Consider the following 25,200-nt stretch of genomic DNA (forward strand, 5'->3'; position numbering starts at 1 on the left):
CCTATGCCCTCTCAGTTCCTTCTTACGGCCCGTGATGGTTGGTTGGAGCGCCTGGTCCGTCTTAGCAAGAGCATTAGCAGTTCTTCATTGTTCAGATCATTCTCCTTTGTTATTTACTCAGTGATTAGTTAGCTGTTAAGTGTTTTAGTAGTACTTTAGTAGTTAGGGTCCCAGTTGGGACTTTGTCCTGGAGTGGGGCATGTTTCGCTCCCCAGGCTTTGAGCCGTGTTCTGAGTGCAGGTGGCCGAAGCTCATCAGCGAGCCTCATGAGAGTTGTCTGAAGTGCCTGCGGGAGTCCCATAGAAAAGACAAGTGCCAGATCTGCAAAAACTTTCGGCCCCAAACTCAAAAAGAGCGGGACATTCAGTTAAGGGCCCTCCTCATGGAGGCTGCTCTGCACTCAGCATTGGAGCCCTCATACTCAGACTCCACAGTGGTACTTTGGTGTCAGCACACATTGCACCGCTGGCACTGAGATCTGCCTGGCACCGTTCACCCTCAACAGTACCAAAGAAGTGGTTAAAGTTGCCTGATCCACAGGCACCATGCAAGGGCTCTTTGGGCAAAGGATCTGAGTTAGACCTTCAAAGTAGGCTCTCGGGGGTACCGCTGTGGTTGGACCTCCTAGCCTAGCCAGGGACCTGCCTCCGACTCTGGGGTGTGGTAGAGGGTCCTGGCCCATTGCAGGGCCATCTGTGCCCGAGGTGGGCCTAGTGGCCAAAGAACAGTTAGGCTGACCAGCACTGCAGACGCCTGGCCGCATGACAGATCCCACCAAGATATCAGCTCAAATGACCAAGTCTGTGATGAGACCGCCCCTAAAGGCAGTGGAATGCCCCCTCAGTCCATGGACCACAGGTGTTGTTCCCCTTCGCCATAGCTAAGGATCCCAGTACCACAAGCCCGGTCTCCGCCTACAAGACATGGGACTCTGGCCTCACGATGCAGATCCCCATACTCTCGGTTCCAATGGTCCTCCACCAGAGATTGCCAAGGTGCTGGTCACCATTGCCTCACAAATCTCCTAGGCATTGGTCCCATCCAACACAAGACCATTCCTGGTCACAGCACCAGTCGCCGGGATCCCTGTACCATTCTTCGGGCAGGCACCGGCCCCCGCCTTTCCCATACTGGTCACCCACATGAGTCAGTCTACAGACTCAGACATCCACAGCCCCACCCTTGTCATCAGAAGAACAATGTTCTGGGGCAGAGGGACAGTTCAGCCCTTCCAGAATTGTCTCCCAGCTGGGAGCCTGCCAAGGCACCCGCAGCACCGGCATGGTGTCAAGGGCAATGTCCATCTCAGTGGCAGTACTGGAACCTGTGGGGAGGTGCCTGTTATGCAGGCACTGTACTCCCACCGCTCCTCTCAGGCTGCATCGAACAAGCTACCCCCGGCACAGCCGGCACCGGTGTTGGAACAAGGGGTCTGAATCTGAAGAGGTGATTCCGTGGGAGGCCCTGGATGCTGAAGAGCAGTCCCTGATGCAGCAAGGGGATGCCTCCCAGCCTCCGGTGGTGCAGTCATCCTCATCTTCTCTAGATAAGGCAGTGGCAGGGCCCTTGCAAACCAGTAGCCCTCCCGATAACTTTAGGGAGCACCAAGCCCTACTTAAAAGGATGGTGGCCAACCTGAACTTGGAGGTTGAGGAACTAGCTGAGGAACCCGATGACTTATTCAATGTCATTCCCTCCTGTGCCCCAGCCTGGGTCGCATTGCCCATTCATCCCAGGGTCCTAAAGATCGCCACATTGGTGTGGCAGACCCCATCTTCCATTCCGTCCACATCCAAGACGACGGAAAAGAAGTACTACATCCCCACAAAGAGGTTTGAATACCTGTACGCACACCCTCTTGTGGGGTCCCTGATCATGTCTCCTGTCAACGAAAGGGCCAGGCAGGGCCAGGTGAGTGGCACCACCAAAAATAAGGATGCCAAGAGGCTGGAATTAATTGGCAGAAAAATTTATTCAACAGCAAGCCTCCAGTTTAGGGTCACTAACCATCAGGCCCTCCTTGGCCGATACAATTTCAACCTGTGGCATTCCGTCGGCAAGTTCAAAGAGAGCCTCCCACAGGATCGGGGGCAGAAGTTCGTCACAAGATCGAAGTGGGTAAGGTGGTGGCCAGGAGTGTCCTCCAGATGACCTGGGATGCCACAGACTCAGCGTACAGGATGGTCACCTATGCAATAGCCATGAGGCGTAGCTCCTGGTTACAGACCTCCGTGCTGTCCAAGGACATGCAATCCACCCTCCAGGACTTCTGTTTTGAGGGAATGGGGTTCTTCTTGGAGCTAACTGACGCTAGGCTCCATGGCTTTAAAGACTCCTGGGCCACCTTCTGATCCTTGGGCCTACATACTCCTCAGCAAGCCAAAGAAAACCCCAACATTCCCCCCCCCCGCCTTTGGCATTGTCGATGTCTTGAGGTATTCCTTGATCCAGCTCCTACAAAAAGAAAGACAAAGACAAAGGTTTTAAGCAATGCTGCCAGTTGTCGTCTTGTCCACCTGCCCAGCCAGGTCCTTCTAGGGACCAAAGCAGCCAAAAGCAGTCATTTTGAGGGTGTGCCCGAGGATGATACCCCAGTCACTGCACTGGATCCATTCCCCATCTTCCTCAACTACCTCCGCCCTTCCCAGTCAGCTTGGTCCAATATTACCTCCGACCGGTGGGTGCTCCCCCTTCCCCATCCCTCTTCCAGGACCTTTCTCATAAGCAACTCCTTGTTCAGGAGGTTAAAACCTCCTGCACCTAGAGGAAGTAGAAGAGTTTCTGCAAGACATGGAAGGAAGAGGATTTACTCCTGCTACTTCCTCCTTCTGAAGGAAAAAGGGGGCCTTAGACCTATTCTAGACCTGCATTATCTCAACAAGTCTCTCAAAAAGTTGACGTTTCGTATGGCCCCCCCTCCGGCCTTCATCACCCTGTCCCTGGTTCCGGGAGACTGGTATACCACCCTCGATTTAAAGGACTATGTAGTTCTATATTTCCATATTCTTGGGGCTGGTTTCCTCTGTTTCACATTGGACCAGCGCCATTTCCAGTTCACGGCAATGCCCTTTGGTCTCTCGTTGGCTCCAAGAGTGTTCACCGAGTAGCACCAGAGGCCGCTTATCTGCAATGTCGGGGGTCCAAATCCACACTTACCTCGATGATTGGTTGATAAGGGGCTGGTCCTCAGATCAGGTGCAGAGGCATCTCGACCTGATCTGTTCCACCTGCCGTGACCTGGGCCTAATAATAAATGATAAAAAGTCAACCCTCACTCCAGTGCAACGTATAGAATTAATTGGGGTGGTACTCAACTCCACTCGAGCCAGAGCCTTCCTCCCCGAGACTTGGTTCTGAGCCATGGTGGGCCTCATCTCGTCTCTGTGTGCCCATTCACTCACCACCGCCCACATGTGGCTAAGACTGTTGGGCCAAATGGCAGCATGCACTTACATGGTCCAGCATGTGTGACTCTGCCTCAGGCCCGTACAGGCATGGCTGGCATCAATCTATGTCCCCAACTGGCACAGTATGGACTGGATGATCAGGATTCCAGAGAGTGTACACTGTTGCTGGAGGGAGTCCCCTTCACGGCCCCGGTCTGGTCAGTGACTCTCGTCTCCGACGCTTTGGACCTCAGTTGGGGAGTCCACCTGGGTGATCTCAGTACTCAAGGCCATTGGTCCAGTCACAATTGGTCCCTGCACATCAACATCAGGGAAATCAGGGTGGTTCGCCTAGCCTACCAAGCCTTTACTCACATACAAAGCAGGGCGGTTCAGGTCCTAACGGACAACATGGCCATGGTCTTCTACATCAACAGACAGGGGGAAGCCAGGTCGTCTGCCCTCTGTAAGGAAGCCCTCCAGCTCTGGTATTTCTGTCTGCAGCACGGCATCTATCTTGTGGCCGCTGACCTCCCATGGGCCAGGAACACTTGGGCAGACTGCCTTAGCAGGACATTCTCGACTCACCACGAGTGATCCCTTCACCCGAAGGTGGTCAGTTCTATCTTCCACAGGTGGGGAACTCCCCAGGTGGACCTATTTGTGTCCAGGCAGAACAGAAAATGCCACATCTTCTGCTGGTTCCAGGGCAGGAACAAAGGATCCCTGTCAGATGCCTTCCTGCTCCTGTGATCGTGGGCTCTGATGTACGCCTTCCCTCCGGTGCTGTTGCTGCCCAGGGTCCTCAAGAAGATCAAACAGGAAAGGATGAAGGTCATCTCATAGTGTCGGTGTGGCTGTGCCAACACTGGTTCAGGCCTCTTCAGCAGCCTTTTTAGCACAAGTGCTTATTCAGGACATCTGTAGAACAGCCACCTGGTCATTGGTCCATACCTTCATATCCCATTATGCACTTACCCAGCAGGCCAGAGACAATGTTGTCTTTGGAAGAACAGTACTGCAAGCTGCCAAGCAGTGAACTCCGAGCCCACCTCCATAGATACTGTACCATTCTAAAATTATATTGCACCTAAAACTCCTAAACAGTGCCCTATAAAGTGAAATGAGCAGGCCTGAATTTCTCTGGGGATACAAATCAGAAATGGACAAATGCAAACACATAATGTTGGATTACTCAGTGATCAAATAATAATGGAAAGAAATAGGCAAAGATCTAAAATCAATATTAGGAAGTACTCAGATTAATGATTGTTAGGACAGTAATAGCCCACAAAGGACTTGTGTTAATACTAATAGTCACCAAAATAAAACTGTCTACAGAGATGGAGAAAGCACTCACCATCCTACCAGCAATGAAAGAATAAAAGGCATTCATACAAAATGTTCACCTCATGGAAGCAAATTTAGAACAAAAGAGTAATGGCTGGATGGGCCAACCAACATCCAGTATACATGGGCTCGCTCCTTTTTCTGGAGAGTGGAGGTGTCAGCTGCCTCTTCTGTCCCGAACTCTGTATAGTTCTCTTCAGGGCATCTAGAATCCAAAGCCGGGGAGGAACTGATCTGGGCCCCAGACAAGGGGACTACAGACCATCCTCCCTCACAAAATCTAGCAGAAATTTAGGGCTGGATCCAAAAAGGGACGTAGGCTTTGTGACACTCAGCAATGCAATGCTCATCTTATAGGCACCTAGAAAATCACTGGAATAACAATGTGATCTACAAAACGTCAATTAGGTGTGTAGGCTCCATGTACAATGAATGAAAGAGACATTAGAACGTTATCCCCAAAAGACAGCATGCTAGGTAGTGTGGTTAGAGCATTCATCTGAGAGGTGGCAGATCACTGTTCAAATCCCTTCTTATCAGGTGGAGGGGGGACTTGAAGTAGGAGTCTCCCACATCTGAGGTGAGTACCCTAACCTCCGGGCTGACAGTAATGAAGGAGCTCCTCTCCCCCACTTCCACTCACTGGATTATTTAGGTGCCTGACCCCAGCAGAGGGCTCAGAGCTGAGAATCCCAAACAGAGATAGGTGCTAGATTGAATTCCCTGAGAGGGGTGATGCTTAACACACACGCCCCTCATTGGCATCTCCTGTTAGCTATCTTAGGTGGCTCCCTGCTCAGCATGTTGGCTTTTGTGAATCCCATTTTTAGGTGCCCTACACTCATTTTGTTGGAAGCCTGAGTGCCTAACTCAAGCTTTGTGCATCCCAGTGAGTTTTTAATAGGCATTGCAACACCTAACGCCCTTTGTGAACCTAGCCCTCTCATCCTAACTTTTCTGTCCCACAAACATCTTCCTGTATATATTTATATGAAAAGTGGTGCTACACGCAAATACAAAAAGAAATATTGCAACCCATTTTAGATTTAATTAGCAAAAAGTAAATTGCTCAATTCTGCCACCCCTGCTTGTCATGGTAGCAGAACACAGCTCAAAGAGATCAGATTCATAATTTTTTTTAAAGTTGAAGGGACTATTAGATCATCTTGTCTGACCTTGTGCATAACACAGAGGCAATAGAATTTCACCCAGTTACCCCTATATTGAGTCCAGTAGCTTGTATTTAAGTAAAAAACATCCAATCTTGAGTTGGAGTCATCACAAGATGGAGAAGCTACCATTTCTTTGGTAGTTTGTCCCAGTGGTTTGTCACCCTCACTGTCAAACAGATGCACCTTATATCTGATTTGTATTTGTTGGCCTTCAACTTCCAGTCAGTGGCGGATCAATGATTTTGCCACCCTTAGGCCCTGAAATAATTGCCGCCTCCAGCGTCTGGCCCCATATGAACTTGATTTAGTTTTTTTACAGATTTGTTTGAACTAAAATACATCTAAATATCATTAAAATAATTGAACATTTACAAGTTTTATTATAAATAAAATTATGAGTACACGGACCCTCGCTTGAACTTGCATCTGTATAGCACAATTTCGCTTATAGCGCGGGACCGTGCATGGATCCAAAATGCCGCATTCAAGCGGGGGTCCGGTGTATATCAAATATTTATTTTTTATTTTATGTAGATAAAATGAAAGAAATAAAAGTATTTGAGTAGTAAGTAATTACATTTGTTTATGTCTACACCTTTAAGCAGCAAACTTATTAATTAATTCTGTATAATCCAGAGACGTTGTTAGATGCTTTTCAATTGTCAGGAAAGAAAGGGAGTTTAATTTTTCTTCAGTGAGATTAGCCCTCAAATAGTTTTTCACCCTTTTTAATGCCAAAAATGATTGTTCTGCTGAACAGTTTGTAGCAGGTGTGCAAACAAACATTCGGATGGCAATATCAAGATTTGGATACACTGAATGAATGTTTCGATTTCAAAGAAGGCTGCAATATCTTATAATTGACTTCTTTTCATTTTCAGGAATTTTGACACCTTCCAAATACAATCGAAAATGTAGACACTCATTCATGAATGAGTCTTCTAAATCTCCTTGGTAGCATAGCTGTACTTTTTTAGCGTGAACTGTTATATCTGCTGTTGAAGTATTGGTAATGTTAGAGAGAAAATGAAATCTGCCATAAATTTCTTGATACGCATTACTTCTGTGTTTTAATTCGGAACATACAAGGTCTAGTATTGTTAAAAAGGTATCTACTTTAAATTTATCTCTACCACACATTTCCACTTCAACTTTGCGTGTCTCCTCAGCTTGCAGCTTACACTTTCTTTTTTGCCTTGTGTCAAATTTGTAGTCTTCAATTTCAGCTTTTTCTTTGGCTTTCTCTTCGTACATATCAAACAAATCCAGTATAGAGTTAATGTATCCTATTAGTGAGTTGTAGAGTTCTACAACTGTCTGTATATCCATATAAACATTTTGCAGTTTTGGGCTAGTTATATGAAATCTTTCCAAGAGTGAGCTCCAAAATACAGCCATAAAAGCTGCCTCAAGTTGATTGAGTTTTCGCTGCAGGCCTGCAGCTTCATTATGTGTAACTGGTTTCTCAGTAGCATCTTCCTTTATTGTATTTAAGGCTTTAATTATAGCATTCTAGTTTTCACTCAAATTATGACAAGCTTCCACTCGAGATGACCATCGAGTCTCAGAAAGTCTTTTTATTACTTTACTGCCTGGCTTCAAATTAGATAGTAAAATCTCCCATCGGTGAGTAGAGGCAGAAAAAAATGAATAAAGATGTTGGACAGTTGAGAAAAATGAACATGCTTCTTGACAACTTTCTGCTGCACATACTCCAACCAGATTTAAAGAATGTGCAGAGCAAGGCACATAGACAGCATAAGGATTTCTATTCTTAATTCTTGCTTGCAACTTGCTATATACACCAGACATGTTAGTGGCATTGTCGTAAAACTGGCCACGGCAGTTTGCGATATCTAATCCATAACAATCCAAAGTTGAAAGTACAGCATCAGCTAACTGTTCTGATTTGTGGCCAGTATTTGGTAAAAAACAAAGCAACCTCTCTACTGGTATGCCATCATCGTTTACATATCTCAATATAAAAGCCAATTGATCAACATGAGATATGTCGGGAGTTGAGTCAACGCTTATCGAGAAATATTTGACTTCTTTTACTTCTTTAATAATATTTGAGATCACATTTGAAGCCATTAATTTTATAAATTCATTACATAGATAGGATGAAAGATAAGATATGTTACCTCGACCTTCATTTCCGTAACATGCAATGTGACTTGCTAAAAATGGGTCGAATTCTGCGACAAACTCAAGGGCCATCATGTAATTGCCATTATAAGGTGATCCAATTTTTTCCACCTTACCTCTAAATGCAAGTCCTCTGCTTGAAAGTTTCTTTACCACTACTACACTCCTCTTCAACACAATTCTCCAATAAATAATGTCTTCTTCCATTTGAAATTTTAAATTCGTATCAATTCTTCCGGATATCTCACCTCTCCTCACCATTATCAGTACACATATTTTATGTTCAGTCGAATTTTCATGTTCACGTAGTCGAGCTGATATGTTTTTCCAGTCATGATATCCACTCGTTGCCAGACTAGAGATCCCTCCGAATAATCGACATGGGGCACAAAACACGGCTCCTTTGCTCTCCAAATATACAAGATATTGCTGTGGCTTTACTTCACCATTTAAAAGATGTCGTTCAAACACATTTTTTGTTAGAACATGCATTTTATCAGTATATTGTCTTTTTGAATTAGTAAAATCACTATTGATATTTTGTTTAATACCATGTGTTGATAAATACTCAATTGTAGCATCATTCAATATCCATTGGGCCGGATTGTCACTTATGGTAGATATTCCAATGTCAGATTGAATTTCTGATTGTCGTGATTCACAAATCTCTGCAGTATTGTCAAAGATATCCAGATCAACATGATTCCCGGTAGTCTCTGATACGCTAGTATTTAGAACATTTTCTTCAACACTAACCGCAGCCAGAATTTCTTCATTAGTTTTAATATGTACTTTATACACATCAATATTTTCAATATTAACACCAATATTTTCACTTTTTACTTTACTACTTCTTTCAACTTTTTTTTCTGTCTCACTGTCGGCACTAACTGATACAACAAAGGAATCAATTTTGCGTATTTTTGCTTTCATTTCATTTTCCCTTTCTTTCTTTTGTATAGCATTTTTTTTTAACTGAGAACCACTTAATTTCTTCCTTCCGGTCATATTGTTAACGCTTAGGATTGTCGCGACTCCAGTCCCGAATATGTTGTTTACTAAATGGCGTCACGTCGCGCCGTCATCGATAGTTTCAATATGCACTATCATGATTGGTAGAATCGCGGCACGCGTGATGCCATGATTACAAAAATGCTGGGCTGCTTTTTTTAAATTTGCTGCCCCTGCAAATTTGCCACCCTAGGCCTAGGCCTTGCTGGCCTAGGTGATAATACGCCACTGCTTCCCATCAATGGTTCTCGTTGTGCCTTTCTTCACTAGGTTAAAGAGCTCTTTAATACTTGGTATTTTCTCCCTGTGAAGCTACTTAGACACTATGATCAAGTCACCTTTCAGTCTTCTTTTTAATAAATTAAACAGATCGAGCTCCTGAAGGACTCCTACTCACCCGTTTATACATTCAGGGGCTGCATTAACCCTTCTGGCCACCATGGGTGCTCATGTTTTGTTCCTTGTCCACTTTGAGCACTAATTCCTTTTCACAATCATTGCTTTCCAGGATACAGTTCCCCCTACTGTAGCCTTCATTTTTGTTCTTTCACTTCCAGTACCCGTTGAAACCATGAAGTTCCAAAGGTAACATAATGAATGAATGGTAGAGAGAAGTAATCAAATTATTTTGATCTTGAGGGAAGACTTTCACCAGTAATTTTTGGTGAAGGTTCAGCTCTATTTTTATTCAAACCAGGTTGCCTATTTTAAAATCGAGCATTTTCTGCAGACCCATAACATGAAGTATTTTTATGTAATTCTATATTACTGCATCAAGTAAAGTATCTTTTGTGTCTGACCATCAGAAAAAGGGCAATATTTTTAATGAAAAATATTTCTAAATGTTAAAGGACTTAAGATGCTGAAGCAGACGCCATTAGTGTCTTTCTCTTCTCATTTACACTGCTGTAAATCTGGAGCAATTCCACTGAGGTCAATGGAATAAACTAGTATGAGAAGAATCAGGCCCTAAATGTCCTTATGCAGTAAGGAACTCCCTAGATGTTTCCTGCTGTGTGACTGGACATTTGTATGTAGACTTGTGACATTACCCAGGGTACCATCTGGAGTGCTGAATAACTGTGTCTCCTCAGTTCTCCAACTTGGATGCCTTTTTGCATTGCTTTACTCAAGAACAGCCACTCCTTGCTAGTTAGCACACAGCCTCCAGCTTGTAACTTGCTCCTAGTTACACAGCATTGAGTGCTACTAGCTAGCCAGTCATGAATCACACTGTGGAAGAACACCAGAAGATTCTCTAGTCCCAAACTTTCCCCCAGAAATGTGCATCCTGTATTGCCCAGCACACTACTGAACAGTGCAAGCTCATATAAAGTCCGTCATTTCATCACAGGAAAATTATATGACCAGCATTGCTATCCCAAATGGAGTTTCCCACCCATTTAATCCAAACACACTGGTTAAGATAAAACAATAAGATAAATGTATTAACTACCTGAAACAAAAGTAAGATTTTAAGTGACTACAAGTAAAGAGGCAGAAAAGTGAGGATTGGTTACAAAATAAATAAAAGATGAAATGCAACTGACATCTAACTTAACAAGCTAAAAGGGACTTAAAGAAAATATCTTTCTCACCAGATGCTTTGCAGTCCATTGGCTGAGTTTCTTTTCAGCCAGGATCTCTCTGCTCCCCTCCCCCCACACACACAAAGTTCAGTTCTTTAGGAGTCATTGATGTCCTTAGCAGAGATGAAGGAGGAGAGTGAGATCAAGCATTTTTCTTCCATCTTTATAATTCAGTTTTTTGTACTAGAGACATCCTTGCTCAGTCATGGTGAAAAACAGTCTCTTGTGGATGTGAATCATCCCTGTGATGGAATGTAAATTTCTTGTTCACACATTCTCCCCTGCTTGATAATGTTTAGTTAACTAAGTTATAGCCTTGTTGTCTCTGCAAAACTGTTTTGGCCTGCTTTCTAACTCTGGAGCATGTTACAGCAATGTTATAGAGTAGAATCTTATAATTGTACATACAATGATGATACACACATTTTACCAGGACAGTAATGTTCAGCAGACCGAGTTGTCAAATGATACTCACAAGATGTATTTTGTACAAAATATATCATCATAACCTTTTAACAGAGTGATCATAGGGGCCTAGGCTGTCACAAGGCTGCTGGGAAAATTGTAATGCATCATTGTACTATGAAAGAAGTCAGACAGAAATAAAATAGGAAAAGCTTGCCAGTACATAACATGTTGCAAGTGGAAACAGAAAGTTTTGGGGGTTATTGGGAGCAGGTTGCAATTCCAGCTAATGGTTGGTGCAATTAAGAAGTCAATCTACCTGGATTAAATTCCTCACCCCCCCCACAAATTATTTTTCTCTCCATGAATCATCTCTGAACCTATGTGAAGAACTGGATGTAATGATCTTCAAAGCAAGAAAGATTCATTAGTACAGGGATTGGCAACCTTTGGCCAGTAGGAGCTGCGATCGGCCGAACCTGCGGACGCAGCAGGTAAACAAACTGCCTTACCCTGGCCGTCTGCGTGCCAAAGGTTGCCGATCCCTGAATTAATATATTCCTATGGGCAGTGCAGTAGTTGGGAAAATGACATCCATGAGACAACTGACCTTTCTGTTGAATAGGTCAGCATATCTCCAGGTCAAGATTTACAACTATTTGCACCCTCAAGAGGTGCAGAAAGCAGCAGATCACTATAGATTAATCGAGCCCTTTGATATCTTCTTTTTTTTTAATTCCATTTGAATATTGGATGTTTGTGAAGCAAAAGTATGATTTAATAAAGTGTTACCTTTCAGGAAAAAAATTAATTAGGAGGTGTCTTTCAATTGAATTTCACTTGTTTAATAAATAATATGAAAGGGGAAAAAAGTTTTAGAATGTTGTGGAATTAATTATTGGTCTTTTCCATTGCTAATACAGCTATTTTCACTATTAACATGTTTCTCAGATGTTGCTGGAGACAATTTTAAAAGAAATTCTAACTAGTCACTAGCCAAAATCTTGGCTTGTTTGTGTGGGGGTGCTAGTGCAGATGGCTAGTCCAAATAGCCTCTTCACAATCCCCGTTGCTTGCCCTTGGAGAGGCTTGGCAAAAGACATGGATAGCACTCCTGTCCTTCATTGCTATATTTTGTCCATCCACTGTACCTCTGAGTTAGGTCAGGAATTCTCACTTTATTTGGATATGTTATAATATAACATAAATAATTTATGACTATGTTATGAATGGTGAAAATTAGAGAAAAGATACTTAATTGTTTTAAAAGAATATTGTTCAACTTTATTTAATCAGTGCATTTTTACACAGTATTTTTATCCATTGGAAGCCTACAAATCTGTGAATAGCATTTTAATGAAGTAAAGTTATCCTGTGAAGTTTAGCCAATCTTTGATGTTTTTTTTAATCAGCCATTACTTCAAAGTCTAATTGTCTAATTTACAGCTAGGGTATTAAATCTAAGACAATCATTAATAAATAAGAAACAATACAGCATTTGTCACATGGGAATAAGATTATGCCTTAGATGTGAGATTTAAAACAAAATGGCTTGCAAACTACTACTTGAGAGGCTTTATCTGACAGAATGTTTCCAAGTATTAAATAATACTTTGATCATGAATCAGTTAGGAGTCTCTTGAGAGCCAAATAAAAGGTATTGTCTTTTTTTAAAAAGTGATGTATTGTGATGTATTTTTCTCTTATTGTCATTAAAGGCCTGATTGAATATGTATGTGAATGTATCAGATCTTGATGTGGTGATTGGTACTGAATACACATCCTAATGCAAGGGGAGTGAGCATCTCCCAGGGCTTTTCCTATTCCCTCTAGCAGCTATGCACTTGTGCATTGACTGTTCTGAGAATATAAGATGAGGACTATTGTTATGGTTTACTACGGTGTGTAGGACTCATTCTATGTTTAGGTTTCCCCCAAACATTTTCTGATCCTATTATTTTCTGTAAATATCCATACCTGACAAAGGACAAAGTCACGTTATTATAAGATGACATTTGAATGAATGTTTAAAGATCTGGTGTTTGGGTCTTAAAGAAATAGGATATTCCTGACATGTATATTTTTTTCAGTATATTAGTTTTATACAAATTATGTCCCCGGACAAACAAGCCATAGATGGTGGCAATTAAGCAATTAATTTTCTATAGGTACTGTGTCCTAAATAAACAATTTGCTTCCACTACATTTTGATGTCTTTGCTCATATTTAATAGTATCTTACACCAGTGGTTCTCAAAGTTGGGCTGCTGCTTGTTCAGGGAAAGCCCCTTGTGGTCTGGGCCGGTTTGTTTACCTGCCGCATCCACAGGTTCGGCTGATCGCGGCTCCCACTGGCCGCGGTTCACCACTCCAGGCCAATGGGGGCTGCAGGAAGCAGCGCGGGCCGAGGGACATGCTGGCCGCCTTTCCTGCAGCCCCCATTGGCCTGGAGCGGCGAACCACGTCCAGTGGGAACCGCGATCTGCCCGAACCTGCGGACGCAGCAGGTAAACAAACCAGCCCAGCCCGTCAGGGGCTTTCCCTGAACAAGCAGCGGCCCAAGTTTGAGAACCACTGCCTTACAGTAATCCCACTGAAATCTAAATTGCTATGTGTGGAGTTCAGGGTGGAGTACAGTGTTTGCCTTTTGGAAGGTATTAAAAGCACCTCTGATCCATGGTACCAATTTCTCGCATAATCTGGCTTTGACACCAAGTTATCTTAACAAAAGTGACATTATTTCTGATCCTGACATGATAGGGCCTCAGTGACTAAGACTGTAAACTAATTGGTCTATTCTGCTTTTGTACTTCTGTGCTTATGTACCACTTGAGTTACATTGTGATGCAAAAACAAATTATAATGGGAAGTATTAGCCCACTTGTCATTTTATATCTCTCCATCTACAGATATTAATAAAATACTGATACTACTTAACATTTTAATAAATAAAAATCTGTGAGTATTCTTAATGTAATCATTTTAGGGAACTAATGGAAATGCAGTAATTTTACTGACACCTATGTCACTTTTTTGTAGGCTTGTTCTCAGTTCTGTCTCTGACTACTTTGCTGCCATGTTTACAAGTGATGTTTGTGAGGCCAAGCAAGAGGAGATCAAAATGGAAGGCATCGACCCTAATGCTCTGTGGGATCTTGTTCAGTTTGCATACACAGGTACTATAATGTATTCATTATGTTTCCCAGAAAGGAGGATATTCATATTTGTTTCCTATGAGTTAACTGGAGGTATATCTTATGTATTTTTCTTATTCAGTATTAATTTAAAACCCTTCATTTAATACGTGTTTGGAATATTTAATATCATTCTATTTTTTTATCGATCATCATTCTGCACCTTAGACTCTGAACTCAAATCTCCAAAACCTATATAGGATCGGGCTTGGTGGGAACTTGGAGTGTCCAGGAAAAGGCATTTTTTAGATAGTCATAAATGACATTCTACTTAATGTGCCAGGTGTGATCTAGCATTGTATTATCTATCACTGTTGAGAAAAGCACTGTGTATTGGATAATCCTAAAACACAAATGGCCATATGTGTCAGGACCTATGGCACTTTTTGGAAGTACAGGAGTGTTCTAATGTCCTGGTCAAATTCTATTTACTTTATACTTTAAAAAAAAATCCTGTTTTAGTTTGAATTGGATACAGTCTTCTTCAATTCCTGGTCTAGCCTTTCAATCTGTTATGTAGTGTTTCTCTATGTTACTGAACAGCTGTGTTTTTCTGAACAGCTGCTGTATTTTATTACTGAGTGAAGTCAAATCATATATATGTATCTCACACACAAAAACAACATTAAAAGAACATTAAGGTTGCAAAGTCAAGCACTCAAAAGACAGGAAATACCAGAATTAAGGTAGTCTGTGCAACTTTAATTTGCCCCCTTTGTGTATGCATACAGCTGTTAATTATGTGATCACATACTGTTTTTTTCTCACAGTGTATCAGCCCCATTCACTCCACAAAATGGACGGTGGTGACTGAATGAGCTGCTGTTCAATGTTTGGGTTTTTTTCCTCACTGTTCAATGTGAAGCCCCAGGCACTATTTACTGCACTCTATTCCAAATCTTTTCAGACTATACAATTATTAATTTCATCGTGGGGTTTTATTATCCCCATTTTCATCATTGTAATATTTGAGTGCTTCACAAACATTAATGAATGATTTTCAAAGTACTCATGTAAATTCAAGGGATTTTATTATCCCCAATTTACACATGAGGAGGTGAGACACAGAAAGATTATGGTCAAAAGTTCCCACTACTTTTGGGTGTGCAGTATGTGACACATATGCCTGATTTTTCAGCATACTTAGCATTATATAGCACTTTTATGTGATGGTTCCCATGGTACCCAGGACTTTGAGTCACCTTGTTACCCCCCTGCCACAAGTGAGAGAGAGGCTTGCTTGTGCTTAACTGGCTGTCAGCTACTTGACACCTCCACTTCAGCCTGGTAGCCTCCCTCCCAAAAAATCTCCTCTGAGCTATGTCAGCCTTTACTTTGTCTTGAAGGTTAAAAATTGATGTATCCCACTCTTTAAGCCTCTTTGAAGTGTACCCCTGTAGTTCAGCCCCTTCTCTACTGAACAGGCCACAGAAATACCACATTATGTGTACACAGCAGCTTGAATGACTCAACTCAGGATCAGCCCCCCGTACAATACCACCACACTGAGATATATTTATAGGGAAAGCAATCGTAAGTTTATTACCAAAGCTCAAGATTTAAGAGATTGTGAGCAAGGATGATGAAAACAGAAGGGTTGCATATAATACAAAATCATAGCATGATTCCTAGAGACTAAATTTAACAGGCCAACCTCCAGTCTAAATAAATTTCTCACCCTAAATGTCTTCTGCAGTGTTTCAACCAGGGCTAGTTGTGATCATGGATGAATGTAATCACACTGCCCGGTTACTTCCTATGTGCAGGATAAAGTTGTCTTCCTTGGCTTTCTCTTATATTCCGAAAATTAATTGCAACCCAGTGTGTGCAAACTGAGATTTTTCAGCAGCTTATAACTTAGCAAAGTTGTGCATTTTTGTCTCACAAACAGCGGAAGGCATATCCAAGCAAAAAAGGCAACCCTGCACCACATTTCTAGTCCTCAAACCAAAGGCTGGGGCTGCTAGACAGCTGGCCAATAAAACTTCTGTAATAACTTTTTTTTTGAGATGGGTAAAACATTTTTCCTCTTATATTATTACCTGAAACAGCTCAAACATTTTAGCTGAAACTTTTTAGAAAAATTCAGCCTGAGGCAAATATGTGAGGTTTTTAAGGTCTGGCTTGACAAAGCCCTGGCTGGGATAATTTAGTTGGTGTTGGTCCTGCTTTGAGTAGGGGGTTGGACTAGATGACCTCCTGAGGTTTCTTCCAACCCTAATCTTCTATGATATGGAAAATTGCAGCTGAATAGTGAAAGTTTGTCAAAGAAGTGGGAAGTGTCAGGCAAACATAAATATAGCAGGTGCTACCATCTCTGACTATAAAGCTCGTGTATTAGAAATCAGCTAAGAGTGGAAAGCCAGATCCAAACCCTCTCAAACTTTAGCTAAGTTTAGCTCTGGATCTGAACTTTGGGGCTCAGGCACACCTCTATACACAGGTCCAATCCTTGGTTCTGAACCCACTCAAACTTTGTGGAAATTTGTATATAAATCAGGATTCTAACTGTACATCTTAGGTCCATTTCAGATAATTAGATATTATATGTTAAATGCTGGCAAATGGTCATTCATTGTCGGAGTCAGTTTAACTTCAAAGTTCCCAAGAGCTTGATTCTTTAAATTGATATGCTAAGGGCTATTGAGTAAGGAGACGGGCAAAGTCTGAAGTGTGAGCTTTCCAGAAGAGACTGCAAAAAAGCCATCAGTATTTTATCAGATTTCCACCATGCTGGTGTCCTTACATCTACAATTTATAAACATACAGGAATATCTTCTGTGGGATGCCCATGTTAGGTTTCCAGTTTGTAGAGAGGCAGTAATTCACTTTACTAACTCCATTTGTCAGAATTAGACAACAACATCTCCATAATTATATCTGGATATGTGGTACCAAAAATTAAATTAATTTCAGATTTAGTTGCTGTTGTCTTTACTTGGGGGAAGTTGAGTGTTACAGTAAATCAAGGATGATTATGGGCTTATAGCAGTTTTTGAAGAAATCTATCAGAACAGAAAAAAGTGATCACACCATACGTGCTGACAGTATAGCATTGCCACTAGTTTTAAACAGGTGTAAACAATTATATGTCCTTGTTATATTAATGTAATCTATCTGCCAGTTTTACAGTGGTTTAGAGTCTAATGAAATTATTTGATCTCTATCACATGCTAAAAATTGTAAGCAGTGTTAATAGGTGCCTGAAAACCTGTATTTATAAATAAAAGATCAGTGATTGAGATAAAAGCATCCTCTTATTGATCACTGGCTGCTCTCTTCAATTAAAGTAATAAAACAAAATAATGTTACAACACTTGAAAACTGAACCTCCCAAAAGATGAGTGAATGTGCGTTCATCACAGACACCAAGGTTGATAGCCACATCTATCCAAAAGGGGGACTGCTATCAGTTACTACATCCTCTGATCGATAAAGAGATGCTTTTATCTTAAACATCAAGCCCTTATTGGTATCTCTACAGATTTTCAGCTTCCTAATAACACTGTTTTTCATAATAACAACTCCTTCATGGGAACTGCACTCTCTACGACTCTGACAAGGGCATGGTCTTTTGGGCAGTTAAATCACCGAGGGCTGCTGAGTGCTCAGCACTTTTGAAATTCAGGACTCTAAAAAAATAAGAATTTTTCTCATACCTTACACAAAATGTCCAGTTACTTCAAACCAACAAATTCTGTATCATCTTTTTTTTGAGGGTACACTAAAATTCCTTCACAAAAGTCCTTGCTGGGGTGTATTCAAATGAACTGTTCCTTCTCTCAGTTCATACATATCAGTCTGGCTTTCTACAGTATTGGACAGCCAGTAACAATGAAAGGAGAATAAAACCTTATTTACTTCCTACAGTGGCAAAAAAACCTCATGAACCCATTCTAAATCTTGACTCAGCAGACACAGTCAAATGGCTTCATTAGGAGATTTATTTTCAACTCTAGAATTTTTCAGTATTGGTCCCCAATTTTGTACACGGGTTAGTGTCTTTGATCAAAAGCTACCTGTTACAATACTGATACATGTATAATCAGAGCTCTCTAAGCTTGTGAGGGGAGCAAAGCAAAGCTGTTCTTTATCATCCTTATTATATGAATTAATCATTGAACTTTTGCCATTGTTTTTTGATTATCCTCATTTACCTAACTATCTGAGTCTAGATCCACAAAAGGGCTTAGTCACCTAAAGTGGTAGTTAGATACTGAAGTCCAACATTTAGGCACCACAGAGATGCCCCAAATCCCAGCTCAATTCCCACCTAACCCTGTAGGCACTTAATGTCTGATGTGGAGAAGAAATTTGAATTTGGTTTCCCACCTCTCAGGTGAGTGCCCTAACTACGGGACTATAAACTCATTCTCGCTGTCTCCATTCAAGTTTATTTATTTAATTATACTGGTCTACAATTTTTGAGAAATCGTCTGCTTCAGAGATAAAATGTGCTATTTATTATGTATTTTGATGTGCTGAATTCAAATATGACAATTAAAACAACCGATTGGCTACTGTTTCTAAGATATTTAAGTTTTTACATTTTATGTCTATGTATATTGTGTAGATAGTAGAGTTTTAATCATAAATAGTAAACCTAGGTCTTTTCATGTGTTTATGGTTGCTTTACATGATAATATTTCACTTGTCCTGTTTATGTAACACTTTAAAAATCAGCAAAAGGGTTATATAAACAAAATTTATTATGAAACAAAAGGAAAAAAACTGTTATGTACATAGTTTAGTCCTATTCAGTGTCTACTCAGCGCTTCTTGGCTTGTCTCTTGTATTCATTAAATGGAGCATCTCTTGTCACTGTCCAGCAATAGTCTGCAAGCATTGATGGGCTCTATTTGCCCTGATAGCGTTTCCCCATTGTTGCAATGTCCTGGTGAAATCGCTCGCCGTGCTCGTCGCTCACTGCTCCACAGTTCGGTGGAAAAAAATCTAGATGAGAGTGCAAAAAATGTATCTTTAGTGACATGTTGCAACCAAGGCTTTTGTATGCCTTGAGGAGGTTTTCCACCAACAACCTGTAGTTGTCTGCTTTGTTGTTTCTGAGAAAATTTATTGCCACTAACTGGAAGGCTTTCCATGCCATCTTTTCCTTGCCTCGTAGTGCATGGTCAAATGCATCATCTCGAAGAAGTTCACGAATCTGAGGACCAACAAAGACACCTTCCTTTATCTTAGCTTCACTTAACCTTGGAAATTTTCCACGGAGGTACTTGAAAGCTGCTTGTGTTTTGTCAATGGCCTTAACAAAGTTCTTCATCAGACCCAGCTTGATGTGTAAGGGTGGTAACAAAATCTTCCTTGATTCAACAAGTGGTGGATGCTGAACACTTTTCCTCCCAGGCTCCAATGACTGTCTGAGTGGCCAATCTTTCTTGATGTAGTGGGAATCTCTTGCACGACTATCCCATTCGCAGAGAAAACAGCAGTACTTTGTATATCCAGTCTGCAGACCAAGCAAGAGAGCAACAACCTTCAAATCGCCACAAAGCTGCCACTGATGTTGGTCATAGTTTATGCCCCTCAAAAGTTGTTTCATGTTGTCATAGGTTTCCTTCATATGGACTGCATGACCAACTGGAATTGATGGCAAAACATTGCCATTATGCAGTAAAACCACTTTAAGACTCATGATGAATCAATGAACAGTCTCCACTCATCTGGATCGTGAACGATGTTGAGGGCTGCCATCACACCATCGATGTTGTTGCAGGCTACAAGAACACCTTCCATGAAGAAGAATGGGACAAGATCCTTTTGACGGTCACGGAACATGGAAACCCTAACATCACCTGCCAAGAGATTCCACCGCTGTAGTCTGGAGCCCAACAGCTCTGCTTTACTCTTGGGTAGTTCCAAATCCCTGACAAGGTCATTCAGTTCACCTTGTGTTATGAGGTGTGGTTCAGAGGAGGAGGATGGGAGAAAATGTGGGTCCTGTGACATTGATGGTTCAGGACCAGAAGTTTCATCCTCTTCCTCTTCCTCGTCTGACTCAAGTGAGAATGATTCTGGTGCATCAGGAACTGGCAGTCCTTCTCCTTGGGGTACTGGGCCTATAGCTGATGGAATATTTGGGTAATGCACAGTCTACTTTTTCTTCTTTGACACACCTTTCCCAACTGGAGGCACCATGCAGAAGTACCAATTGCTGGTATGATCTGTTGGCTCTCTCCAAATCATTGGCACTGCAAAAGGCATAGATTTCCTTTTCCTGTTCAACCACTGGCGAAGATATGTTGCACAAGTGTTGCAGCATATGTGTGGGGCCCACCTCTTGTCCTGATCTCCAATTTTGCAGCCAAAATAAAGGTGATAGGCTTTCTTAACCATAGTGGTTATACTGCGCTTTTGTGATGCAAAAGTCACTTCACCACAAACATAGCAGAAGTTATCTGCACTGTTCACACAAGTACGAGGCATCTCTGCTCACTTTGGCTAAACAGAATTGTGTCCCTTTGCAAAATCAAAACTGACAAATAAGAGAGCACGACACTGTATGATTTCTAGAGCTGATATAGGGCAATTTGTTCAGCAGAGTGATGTAAGCTTTGTTATGATTGCATCATCCATGACTTCTAGGAATAACATGATGCAATTCATATCATGTATGATGCAATACCAGCTTCAGATTGCATCATTCATTGTTTTGCCTAAAAAGCAAGTACTGTCCAAACCCAGTCATAGATTTATTCATAGATCCAGTCAAAGATATATTTTAGTCATTTCTGGTTTAAATTGAGATCCCTTCCCTTTATAACTCACTTATCCTTCACCATTCCCAAGTCAAGGGTCGTATATACTGACCCAATAGCATATCTTGAAAACTAGAGCCAATCAACAATTTTAAGCATCATTTTCGTTCCAGTGACCCAGAACTAGTAAAGTTTGACTACATTTATTTCAGAAGCATTTTGGCTGTAGAGCAGTGTTATTGATACACGGTGGAATAGCTTCAACAGGAGACATTGAGAGCACCCTTATCAAAATAGCCCGTGGTCAAGTGTTTATGGCACCTCTCCTTAGACGTGGGATATTCCAGTTCAAATTCCTACTCCAACATCCTTGGTGAGTGTCTTAACTACTGGGCTAAAAGTTATGGGGGGGGGGGGGAGGACTGCAGTATCATTCCTTGAAAAAAAAAAAAACGACTTAGGCATCTAACTCCAGGAGAGGGTTCACGGCTCAGAAGCCCAAGCAGAGATAGGCACCTAACTCCATAAGAGGGGTGGTGCTTAGGCCACATCACAGTCCTCAGCATTTCCTACTGGCTCCTTGCTTAGCATTCTGGCTTTTGTAGATCCCATTCTTAGGCACCTATCTCTCCCCATGTATTGTACAGGGAGTGGGTCTAGCCTGTAAGAGACTGCTTCACCTTGTGCCACACTGCCAGAACTGAGATCAGCAGAGACATGCAAGAGGGAACACCTTTGGTGTAAATCAAAAGGGGCTAGTGGCAGAGTGTTCTCTGTGAATGTCCCCCAGGATGAAGGTTCTTTATCTTTCTTGGTGTAATGGTCCCTCCCTCTCGAGTCTGGAGGGAGGTCACTGCATTTCCTCATAGCTGACTCCAACAGTCCGGTTTCTGGCCCTCTGGGTGGGACAGCACCTTTAGGCTGGGCCAGACAGTAAAGGAACAGTGTATGGGTTCTGGTCCTCTGGGCGGGGCAAAGCAATAGTCTATCACCACAGCTTTAGGCCTCAGGTTGATCACCGGTCCCAGGTGTGAGAGGAGATTGTGAAGGGGGGGGGAGGTAAGGGGACCCAGCCTAGCTCCCTAACAGTGTCAGGTAGTCCTGCCACTGGGTCAACTGGGAAACAACCAAAACATGCTGCCTCTTTTCCTGGCAGCACAACTGGATCAATGTCTGGTTCCCATGGGCTACTTTCTACTTTCTGCTTTCACCAGCGTTGCTCTGCTGGCAACGAGACCTCTCTTGCTGCTTCATAATCGGCTGATGTCGGCTCTAGCAAAACCTCCCTGCCCTCAGCCTCCTTCATTGCCACGGCACTGCATGGCTCAGCAACTGGTCTGGGAACCCACAGAGGGATCCAGACATCCCACTCCTTCCCTGGCCCAGCAAAAACTGAGCTAACAGTCCCTCTCTTTATACTTTCTGTCCGCCCCAGTGTTTCCGGTATGGGAGGAAGGGCATGTTTGGCTGTGCCCAGCCGAAGGCATGTAATGGTCCCTCCCTCTCAGGTCCAGTGGGAGGCAACTCTGCCTTACTACCCCTGGTCTAAAATTGCCTGAATCTGTTGACCTTCAAGGATGCTTCAAGGTTTACCTGTTTGTTTGTTTGTTTGATTGATTGATTGAGCCATTTGAAAATGGAGGGGAAATATAAGAGTGGGGAATTGTTTGAATGATGGGGGTGGGAAACAATAAGAGAAAATGTGGAAATGGCAGAGGTGCTTAATAACTTCATTGTTTCAGTTTTCACCAAGAAGGTTGGTGGTGACTGGACATCTAACATAGTGAATGCCAGTGAAAATGAGGTAGGATCAGAGGCTAAAATAGGGAAAGAACAAGTTAAAAATTACTTAGACAAGTTAGATGTCCTCGAGTCACCAGGGCCTGATGAAATGCATCCTACAATACTCAAGGAGCTGACTGGGGAGATATCTGAGCCATTAGTAATTATTTTTGAAAAAGTCATGGGAGATGGAGAGATTCCAGAAGACTGGAAAAGGGCAAATATAGTGCCCATCTATAAAAAGGGAAATAAGGACAACCTAGGGAATTACAGACCAGTCAGCTTAACTTCTGTACCCAGAAAGATAATGAGGCAAATAATTAAGCAATCAGTTTGCAAACATCTAGAAGATAATAAGGTGATAAGTAACAGTCAGCATGGATTTGCCAAGAACAAATCATGTAAAATCAACGTGATAGCTTTCTTTGAGAGGGTAACAAGCCTTGTGGATAGGGGGGAAGCGGCACATGTCATATATCTTGACTTTAGTAAAACTTTTGATACTGTCTCATAGGGAAATGCAACCTAGATGGACGTACTATAAAGTCGGTGCATAACTGGTTGGAAAACTGTTCCCAGAGAGTAGTTATCAGTGGTTCACAGTCATGCTGGAAGGGCATAATGAGTGGGGTCCCACAGGGATCAGTTCTGGGTTCTGTTCCGTTCAATATCTTCATCAATGATTTAGATAATGGCATAGAGAATATACTTATAAAGTTTGTGGATGATTGCAAGCTGGGAGGGGTTGCAAGTGCTTTGGACAATAGGATTATAATTCAAAATGATCTGGACAAACTGGAGAAATGGTCTGAAGTAAATAGGATGAAATTCAATAAGGACAAATGCAAAGTACTCCACTTAAGAAGGAATGATCAGTTGCACACATAGAAAATGGGAAATAACTGGCTAGAAAGGCGTACTACAGAAAGAGATCTGGGGGTCATAGTGGACCACAAGCTAATGGTCAACCACAAGCTAAATATGGGTCAACCGTGTAACCCTGTTGCAAACCCCCCCCCCCCCAAAAAACAAACATAATTCTGGGATGTGTTAGCAGGAGTATTGTAAGCAAGACACGAGAAGTAATTCTTCCACTCTACTCCACACTGATTAGGCCTTAATTGGAGTATTGTGTCCAGTTCTTGGTGCCACATTTCAGGAAAGTTGTGGACAAATTGAAGAAAATCCAGAGAAGAGCAACAAAAATGATTAAACGTCTAGAAAACATGAGTGATGCGGGAAGATTGAAAAAATTGAGTTTGTTTAGTCTGGAAAAGAGAAGACTGAGAGAGGACATGATAACAGTTTTCAAGTACATAAAAGGTTGTTACAAGGAGGAGGGTTCCCTTCTTTTGACCCTTTGACCGCACTCCTGTCCCTGTTTTTACATTAGTTGTCCCCCGTACTCATTTGAGTTTCAGGCCCTGTGGATCCTCCCCTTAGGCTGGGAGGGGGATCCTTTAGCAGTGGGCGGGCTTACGCCCACCCACTTTCTGAACGCCAATATGTACAAGGAGGCGGGAGAAAAATGTTCTTAATCTCAGAGGATAGGACAAGAAGCACTGTGCTTAAACTGCAGCAAGGAAGGTTTAGGTTGGACATTAGGAAAATCTTCCTAACGGTTAGGGTGGTTAAGCAGTGGAATAAATTGCCTAAGGAGGTGGTGGAATCTCCATCATTGGATATTTTTTAAGAGACGGTTAGACAAACACATGTCTATGGTCAAGATGGTCAAGATGGGATGGTCAAGATAGTACTTAGTCTTGCTATGAGTCCAGGGGACTGGACTAGATGACCTCTTGAGGTCCTTCCCAGTCCTATGATTCTATGATTAGAGCCTGGTTTGCAGGTGATGGATTATACTGAATTGCATTACTAAGCTTTTAATGTATAATTTGTCATGTTATATAGGTACCCTTTTTAGTATTTTTACAAATTTTAATAAAGAAAACTTGCAGGAGTCAAGTTGGAATCCAGGAACATAAAATGTCATTCTTTGACTTGTTAAATATATTTAACCTCTAACCAAAACGCTATACCTCAGACTCAGGATCTACTTCATACTTTCTGGAAGCTGTCCCATCTTCCTTAACTTAAATGAATCTGTGGCCACTTCATTGTAGTCTTTGCAAACCAGATCCTACCAAAAGATTTTAAGTTACATTGGGCACTTACCAAATGTAAATACCTAGAGGTAAAAATACCAAAATTACCCAAAAGACACACCAGAAAATGTGTCAGGGTCTCCTATTTTCATTATGGGTCTATGTTCATTTAACTAAAATGAACATATTATCAAATCTCTTTTACAAGCCCTCCAGCATTATTGCCTTGTGCACTGTGTGATGTTGAGTAAGTCACTTGACATCTCTGGGCTCAATCTTTCCAGGTACTTTGCATGCTCAGCTACCTTTGACTCACAGGAGGCAGATAGCATCTCACAGCATC

The 25,200-nt window shown here is 42.0% G+C and overlaps 1 protein-coding gene across 1 annotated transcript in view; it reads left to right on the plus strand.

Moving 5' to 3' along the window:
- Positions 1–25,200, plus strand: part of KLHL1 (kelch like family member 1) — a 433,580-nt gene that overhangs the window by 148,845 nt on the left and 259,535 nt on the right. The window contains exon 3 of the mRNA XM_065581135.1: positions 14,100–14,236. Within this exon, the coding sequence (XP_065437207.1) occupies positions 14,100–14,236 (137 nt within the window). The remainder of the gene's footprint in view (positions 1–14,099; positions 14,237–25,200) is intronic.

Source organism: Chrysemys picta, chromosome 1, assembly GCF_011386835.1.
Source record: "Chrysemys picta bellii isolate R12L10 chromosome 1, ASM1138683v2, whole genome shotgun sequence".
NCBI classification, from domain to species: Eukaryota; Metazoa; Chordata; order Testudines; family Emydidae; genus Chrysemys; species Chrysemys picta.